General features: G+C 42.6%; 1 protein-coding gene across 1 annotated transcript in view; it reads right to left on the reverse strand.

The window, feature by feature from the left end:
• LOC126407378 (anoctamin-1-like) overlaps positions 1-8,958 on the reverse strand; it is a 131,031-nt gene that overhangs the window by 92,178 nt on the left and 29,895 nt on the right. The window contains exons 4-5 of the mRNA XM_050072213.1: positions 5,391-5,542; positions 4,337-4,391 (exon numbers count right to left, since the gene is read on the reverse strand). Of these exons, the coding sequence (XP_049928170.1) occupies positions 4,337-4,391; positions 5,391-5,542 (207 nt within the window). The remainder of the gene's footprint in view (positions 1-4,336; positions 4,392-5,390; positions 5,543-8,958) is intronic.

Below are 8,958 nucleotides of genomic sequence, written 5' to 3' on the forward strand. Positions count from 1 at the left end.
GCTCACGTGGGCAATGACAGCAGGACCTGGAGGGGCGTGATTGGGAGGAACGGCCTGCCTGATCTGAACCCGAGTGGTGTGCAGTTATTGGACTTCTGTGCGGGTCGCAGTTTGGCCATAACTAACACCATGTTCGAGCATAAGGATGTCCATCGGTGCACATGGCACCAGGACAGCCTAGGTCGCAGGTCAATGATTGACTTTGTAGTCGTACCATATGTTCTGGACACTCGGGTGAAGAGAGGAGCAGAGCTGTCAACTGATCACCACCTGGTGGTGAGTTGGATCAGGTGGCAGGGGAGGATGCCGCGCAGACTTGGCAGGCCCAAACGAGCAGTGAGGGTCTGCTGGGAACGCCTGGCGGAAGAACCTGTCAGGATGATCTTCAACTCCCACCTCCGGAAGAGGTTCGACCACGTCCCGAGGGCAGAGGGGGACATTGAGTCCGAATGGGCCTTGTTCCGCTCTGCCATTGTCGAGGCGGCTGTTGCGAGCTGTGGCTGCAAGGCCGCGGGGGCCAGTCAGCTCATGTGCCGAAATGAGTTTCCTCCCCAGGGTGGCTGGGCTCAGCCTTAGAGATAGGGTGAGGACATCCGGGAGGGACTTGGAGTAGAGCCGCTGCTCCTCCACATCGAGAGGAGCCAGTTGAGATGGTTCGGGCATCTGGTAAGGATGCCTCCCGGACGCCTCCCTTGGGAGGTGTTTCGTGCATGTCCAACCGAGAGAGACCTCGGGGCCGCCCCAGGACACGCTGGAGGGATTACATCGCCCGGCTGGCCTGGGAACGCCTTGGGGTTCCCTCAGAAGAGCTGACGGAGGTGGCTGGGGAGAGGACTGTCTGGGCTTCTTTGCTGAGGCTGCTGCCCCCGCGACCCGGACCCGGATAAGCGGAGGACGACGGACGGACGGCTATTTAATTAATTTAATTGTATTTAATTTCATTTATTGTAAGAAGTAGCATTTGGTCTCATATGCATATGGAACATGATGCAGATGTGGTGCAAGTTCATGAATGATTAAAAACGAAACTAGAATTACCGCCCTGCGGTTGTATGCCTGGTTGTTTCACACACATCTTCCCCCCAGCAGCACAGAAGATCTATACAATCAGCACAACTTCCAAGGTGGACAACCAAGATTAGTGTCACCAATTCAGTATCTGACCAGATATTTCACCATCTGTTTCTGAGATATGATGCTGAATAATGGCCAGAAAAGTGTTTTATGCAGAATATTACGATGTCATAGTAAAACCTATTGGATATAAAATGTCATCACTTAATTATTTTATCCTATAGACCCTTTTAGGGCCGACATCACATCACAGTGATGTCACTTTGTTAGCTGGAGGCAAAACACGACTCAACACCACAGGGCTGTAGGCTACATAGGAGTCTTAAAATGTCGTCTTGTTGTGTTATTGGGAGCCAGAATAGTAGGAGTCATGGCTTGAAACTTAAATTTTAGCACATACCTCCCGACACTGCCCGTCAACAAAAACAAAGACAACTATGGCTAAATGCATTAAGACAAAAGGAGTGGACGGAGGCGATCATCAAAAATGCTCACATGTGCAGTGCACACTTCACATCAGGTTAGGGGGAAAGTATTTCCTATTGCAGGGATGAATAATGTTACGTGTATTAAGGGTTATCATGTCCACATAATCAGAAATTGGGGAGGTATTAAGAGGAATGTTGGATTTCTCTGTAACGCTAACTTTTTAGTGTATTAGCTAACATTAGCTCAATAGCAAAACAAACTGGAGGAAACCGTTGAAGTGTCGTACTTCTTTGAAAAATTGGCATAGTAATCAACCACAAAATCGGCCGTCCCACCTTCAGCAATCCTGTCAAATCATCCATCCACTGTATGAGAGCATACAGGTCGGCCAGTCTGGTCCCGTAGGTCAGTGTTTACTTATTCAAGTAACACTGGCGGTCCCGGAGAGTGAGTAACCTGACATGGTGCGTTTGTAAATTCAGTCTGATGCTCTACACTAAAATGAGAGCCCTGCTGGTTAAAGAAACGGAGCTTCATATTTCTATATGAATTAATTAAATTTATCACACATTCATCCTGCTCAGTGCTCTGCTACTCTGTCTCCACAGACAGAGTGCGGTGCTCTGGATAACCGAATGCTACATTAGATCAGTGCTACGGACAGTACAGTTATCTCCAGAGTACGCTCCGGCACTTGGATGAGTATGTCTGCATGCACCACTCATATCATCTTCCTTCACTGTCTAACACAAGCCAAAAGAACTCGCTAGCTAGCACTAGATAATGTCTGGAGAATTGTTTTGCCTCCAGCTAAGCCCCGCCCACCAAAAATATCATAATGTTTACTAACAGTAAAAGGGTCTATTAGACATTCGTGTGAAGTTTTGTCATAATTAGCATATGAATTCTTGATCTTTGACCAATGACCACCAAAATCTAATTATTTCATCAATGAGACTTGGTGCCAAATTGGAAGAAATTCCCTCAAGCTGCTCCTGAGATATTGTGTTCATGAGTCACTGTCACAGCAACCTTGACCTTTGACCCTGGACCAACAAAAACTAATAATTTCATTCGGTTTTTGACTCTGAAGAAGACGCAGTAGCATCGAAACGTCAGTCTGTTTGCACCTTATTAAAAGCTCTGCAATTTTATCGAGTGCTCCAGCCTCCTTTCATTTGGGTTCAGTCATTTTTTGAAGTGGCCCACTTGATGTAGTGTCTACTATTTTGTCCTGTGCTGTGAGCACCGATCCGGTTTTTTTTTTGTTTTGTTTTTTTTGGGGCTGAAGTGCAAGAGTGCCTTTCTTTAATAATTTCATTGTTGAGCCCACATGGACATTTGTGCCAAAGATGAGGAAACCATTATACTATTATACTAGCAAGCTTACCTCATTAACTCGGGTTGAATTCCTTGTTGCAGCTGTGGCTGTTGTGAGGTCAGAGGCTGGTGGCTTTGTGCTGTGTGTGTGTGTGTGTGTGTGTGTGTGTGTGTGTGTGTGTGTGTGTGTGTGTGTGTGCTCGTGAGCATGGACGTGGGCGTGGGTGAGTGCGTGTGTGCGTGCATGTGTGTGTGTATGTTTGTGTGTTAACACTGTAATGCTAGCAGGGTGGGGTTTTTTGTAGTTTAAGAAAACATCTCTCATCTCACTTAGGCTGGGTGGGCTGCCGCGCTTCCAATACACTGGCGGAACCACTGACAACTGTGAGGTTTTACTAAACTAAACTAGTTTTTGTTAGTATATTTCTGGTCCTTCTGACAAACAACTGGAAGGTTTCATCTCTTGGTATGCGTAATATATAAATCAAACTTTATTTATATAGTACTTTTCATACATTAAAAATGTAACACAAAATGCTTCACAAAATAAAAACAATGAAAAACCGCCCCTCCCACCCCCCACATATAACACACACACACACACACACACACACACACACACACACACAGCACTCACTAACTGTAGTAACATGGCAGGGCACTGAGGCACCAGGTGAGGAAAAAAACACCTATGGGGAGCCATCCACACCGAGAGGCGCCACAGCCTACGGCCACAGTGAGTGCTGCCACAGAGACCACCCCAACCCCCCGGGCCTGAGGGATCTCCCCACGGGCAGACCGGACACACCTAAAGCTAAAACCTAAAAGACTAAAAGACAATAAAGTAGGATAGAAAGAGCTAAAAACGAATAATAAAAGAAGAGTAGAAGAAAGCCAAATTAAAAGGTAAGTCTTGAGCCTCCTTTTAAAAACATCAATAGTCTCTGCAGTCCTGATGCTCTTTGGCAGGCTATTCCATAAGTGTAGGCCATAATGGCTGAATGCATGACCAAAAGACCGGTGCCAGAGGACTTTAGGATCTGCGAGGGTTGATATGATAAAAGCAGGTCAGATAAATAAGAAGGCCCAAGACCGTTAAGACATTTAAAAACTAATAAAAGAACCTTAAAATCTATGCTGAAACACACGGGGAGCCAATGCAGCGATTGTAAAACTGGTGTAATGTGCGCCCGCCCTCTTTTCTTCGTCAGCACACGTGCAGCTGAGTTTTGAAGTAATTGCAGATTAGAGATGGTCTTTTTGGGAAGACCAGACAGCAGGGCATTACAATAGTCTAAACAACAAGAGATAAAAGCATGCATCAGCACCTCCGTGTTAGCCTGAGAGAGACATGGGTGGACTCTGGCTATATTCTTAAGATGATAAAAACCTGTCTTTGTTACATTTTTGATGTGTGGAATAAAATTAAGCTCAGTCAAAAATGACGCCCAGGATATGTTATTAGATACAGTACGTTGGTGTATAAATCACAGACAAACTTCAGTGGACTTACTATTGAACTCCTGGTTTTGCTGTCAAAGAAGTAATCTTTGTCTGAGAGGTCAAACCTGTTAATGAAACACACACACGCACGCACGCACACACGCACACACGCACGCACGCACGCACACACACACACACACACACACACACACAAACAAACACAAAAGCATGCAAACTTGTTACTGTTTGTGCGTTAAAGTTCGGTCATCCTACAGTAGTGTATATCAGAGTAACACAACATTTTTTAAGAGACCTTAGGGTGCTTCTAGTCAGCCATTTTTGGATCACACTTAAAAAAGTTTGTCGATGACACCAAACATTCCCTGCCATGTTCCAAACTAAGCATCTTCCAGCAGCTCAATGGGCATAATCCCTCTTGTGTCAGGCAAACTTTGTTTTTCTTTATCTTTTTTATTAGGGATAGGCAGATGACAGCAATACAGGAACAATCAACATTGTTTCTGCATTGAAAGATAATAGCCATCTTTTTTTTTTTTTGTTTGGGTTTTTTGTGATCGGGACAATTCAATTTAACATAGTTCCAATTGAGAGTATGAGACTGATGTGTATATAAATATTGTTGAGTATTTTTCCAAACAAGACAATAAAATGAAATGTGTACATAGTCCAGTTGTAAATAAACCATCAAATAAGCTAGGTTTAAAAGTAAGAAGGAAAGGAAGATAAATAAAATAATAAAAATCAAAACAGAAAAATAGTAAATAATAAATTCAAAATGAATTAATTTTGTTCTGTGAGGCCATTAAATACATCGCAACATGGATGGAGAATTCTTTTCACTAAATTACCAATTCTTTTTGTTCCATTATTTAAATTTTTTTGTTGGTGGTATCATACTTGAACTACACAACACTGTCTCCATGATCTCTGGTGATACTGCTCCATTTTGTCCATATCCGTAAGCTTTCAGAAAACGTGCACACATACAGATGAAGTGAACGCAGAGTACAGTCTTTGTAGATGTAATTAACGTTGAGCATAAAGATGCCCTTAAGCTACAAGGGTCCAACTATTTTCCATCAAAGTATAAAAGACGCACTTACAGGTGTTGTTTTTCCCTGGAGAAAGTGTGTGACAGGTGTTTAATGTTCTTGGGTTGATGTTCCTCAACATGAGGATGGAGAGGTTCCACAACTTTACTGATCAGGGAGCCGATCTTCTCCACAACACCACTCGACTGCTTGACTTCATACACCTAGAGCACCACAATACACACACACACACACACACACACACACACACACACACTTCAATCAAAGTTAGTTGAGGTGAGGTCCAGGTTCCTATTCTGTATCAAGTGCACTGCTTACCAGTTAAAGCTTGTTAAAGGAGCTACATTTAATGAGATAAAAAGATGAAAAATCGATGATAAAGACAGCTGGTCGGATCTGTGCAATGTTCACTTATTAGGGCTTCTTAGGGCACTTATTAGCATCAACATTAAAACTAGTGAACACAACAGTATACACACAGTCACTTGGTGAATGCTGATGCAAAACACTTTGCTCTTGGACCATGTCACTATAGCAACGATGTGTGGGAACTGCAGTCTGCGAATTTCTAGATCAGTGTTTATTTTGACAGCTATTCTAGATTTTGTCTTAGTCTTAAGATGAAAATGCTTATTAGTTTTTGTCACATTTTAGTCATTTTTATCCTTCATAGTTTTACTCTAGTTGTAGTCTATGTTCTCTATGTTTTTTTTTATCTTTAAACTAATCCAGTTAGACTAATTCATGTATTAGAAATTAGAATTGACAGGTTGTATAAAAATTTCATTTAGACTACAAATAATTGCTGCACACTGACAAACTTGTATTCCTCCAGCAGTGATCAGAGATCAGAGATCAGTTGTGAAGTCTGGCAGCTGGTGGCTGCTTGGTCCGCTGCCGTTCAGTGGCTAGTGAAACATCCCGGCAGTGGCTATATATTGGAGTTTACCAGCCTGTCACTTAAGTGGCATTTGAAGTTAATTACAAGTACGGCTGTTCTTAGCTTTCAATGTCCAAATGTCCACCACTAACATTTTTGTCACGTCTCGTCTCATCTACAAAAACAAAACATAGATTTCGGGCCAATCCCAATTCTCTTCCCTTAACCTTACCCCTTGGTTTCAAGTGCACTCGCCAGATAGATTCCCCTCAACGACAAAGAGGTAGTGTTGAGGGGTAGGGAATTTTACCTACGAATTGGGACGCCACTTCATGCAAATTAGCGTAACAGACGTGATCACCTATGTCACGCGTATCGTCGACGTAGACTTCAGCATTAAAGGCTTCACAGAGAACTCTGTAGTTATTCATGTCGGCTACATCGTGAATTAGCGATTTTCAAGCATTCATGTTCGAATTTTTACATGCTTATTTGCGGAAATAGTACTACAATTGTGCGATGGCTTTCCCATGGAAGCTGCCATCTTCCTGGAAAACTTGCTTGGCTGGATAATTTCGCAATGCATCCTGGGAAATTCAATCTTCCCCTCAGTTGAGATGGGTTCCTAAGTGTGCATCGCCCGGCCCTTCAAATTAAGTGGGGATTTGAATGGCTGAAAAGCACTTCCCTAAAGTTGTGTCTGGAAATAAAGGCCGGTTTCTACTGTTGCCTGTTTCAAAAAAAGCTGGTACCCTCTGCAGTTGTGGTGAGTAAAGACCCCGCTACTATTTGTGAATTTTATTCCTTTATATCCTCCATTATGAAGAATTAACATTCTTTGTTCGCATGATGCTAATGGCAGTACTCACCGGTTGCTAAAGTGCCTCTGCTCTTTCATGCCATCATTTTTCCCTTTTTACTCTGTCGTGGTAGCACGTGTAGAGGAAATGTAAAAAAGGCTGGGGTGTTGTTGTCATACAGTTCAGAAGTCTTGAACGACAAAAAGAAAGTCAAACATGCTAGACTTTCTGTCGCATACTATGACACACTACACAAGATAAAATAGATTATCGTATAAACACTCATTGTCGTTCATGATCCAAACCGACACTGTATGACGCCGCATCACGGCTATACTTGGGCTGATATCATGTAGTCTGAACCCAGTATTATGCCCATGTCTGAGACCCGCATTATGCTGGCTTTAAACTACACGATATCAGGCATGATTTAACGATACACAGCAAGATTTTATGACTCCATAATCGCCTAATCTGACAAAAAAAAAAAAAAAGTTGTGTAGCATAAACAATGAAGAGGTTGCGAGCGGTCTTGTCAGGAGGTAGGTTGGGGCAGTGAATGGGTCACAAAACACAGGACTTTCTCCAGGTGACTTGTGTTCAGAACCGTGTGAACTCTGAGTGAACTTTGAGTCATTTTAAGGTACATCCTCACTATGCTTCTTGTTGTGGTGGGGAATACTCTCCTTAGTGTTGTGTGTGTGTATGGTGATTGTGAACGCAGCCTGAGGCTGACTCCTTCCCCCAACCAACTCCCTAATCAGGCCAGGTTATATGAGGCACCTGTGTGCCATTGTTCAGCCAGTTGGTCTTCTGCTCTGTCCCTGCTGTGGCTGGTGTCCTGTGCTCCAGGTATGATTAGTGAAGAAACCCTCATAATTCCCATGTTAAGTGGCATTTTTCTTTTAAAGGTTGATTTGTTTGTGTTCAGAGTGTTTGCTGCAACTTTGGGAACCCCCTATCTGCTCCCTGCCCTGAAAGTGACTTAATGCCCTAGCTAGAGGTGGTGAGTAGGAGCACAGCTTTAATAATTTTTAATGTAATTTGGGCCTGGTTAATAGTTTGTTCCCTTTTCCAGGTTCTCCCGCCCAACCTACTGCTGCTTTGTCCCCTTTTGTGTTCATTAATTGAGTCCCTTTAGTTACTTTATTTTTCTTGTTTTGTTAGGGTTTAATTTAGTGGGTTTTCTTTGATTTTCTTTAAGGTTTAGTTTCCTGGGTTATCCTCTTTAAATATCTGTTAACAATCAACTGGGTTATATTACATTGTTCATTGGTTTATTTCCTGGTTACTTTATTTCTTAACTCGTTTACTGATTTGCTTGGGTCCTTTGTTTAATTTACTGGGTTATTGTATCCAGTTATTTGAATACTTTAATTCATTTTGGCTATTTTGATTACTTTATTCTATTACTTTATTACATTAATTGTTTAATTGACTACTGGGTTGCCGTATTGTATTTCCTTTGCCTGTTTATTTGGTTATTTGTTTCTGACCTTTTTTTGTATTTAGTCTTTTTCTTTCAGGAGCAGAGCGCCATATTTTTTGGGGGGGGGCTAAGCACTTGTGGTGAGGTCCCTTCACTTTATGCATGTGAGTAACTGCACAGGGACACCCTAGACTGCACCATTTGTTTGCTGTGAAGATTGCTGTAAAGGTTGCTGTGAGGTTTGCTGTGTTGCACCTGAGGTGAGTAGCGGTAGCACCCTGGACACTCCTCCGTGTAGTCTGCCTCTCCACATGTGGCCTCTGCTTAGTTTTCTTTAGTTATATTTAAGTTGATTTGGGTTCTTATACAGACTTTTTAACTTTGATATTGAGGCCTTATTTTAGTGAATTGTAATAAAGGTATTTTATTTCGCTTACCAGCTTTAAGTATTTTCCTTTGTTCATTAACATTCCTTTTTCCCCAGCAGCCCCAGTCCCTGGTTGCTTTATT

The sequence above is a fragment of the Epinephelus moara genome, chromosome 20 (genome assembly GCF_006386435.1).
Source record: "Epinephelus moara isolate mb chromosome 20, YSFRI_EMoa_1.0, whole genome shotgun sequence".
Classification (NCBI taxonomy): domain Eukaryota; kingdom Metazoa; phylum Chordata; class Actinopteri; order Perciformes; family Serranidae; genus Epinephelus; species Epinephelus moara.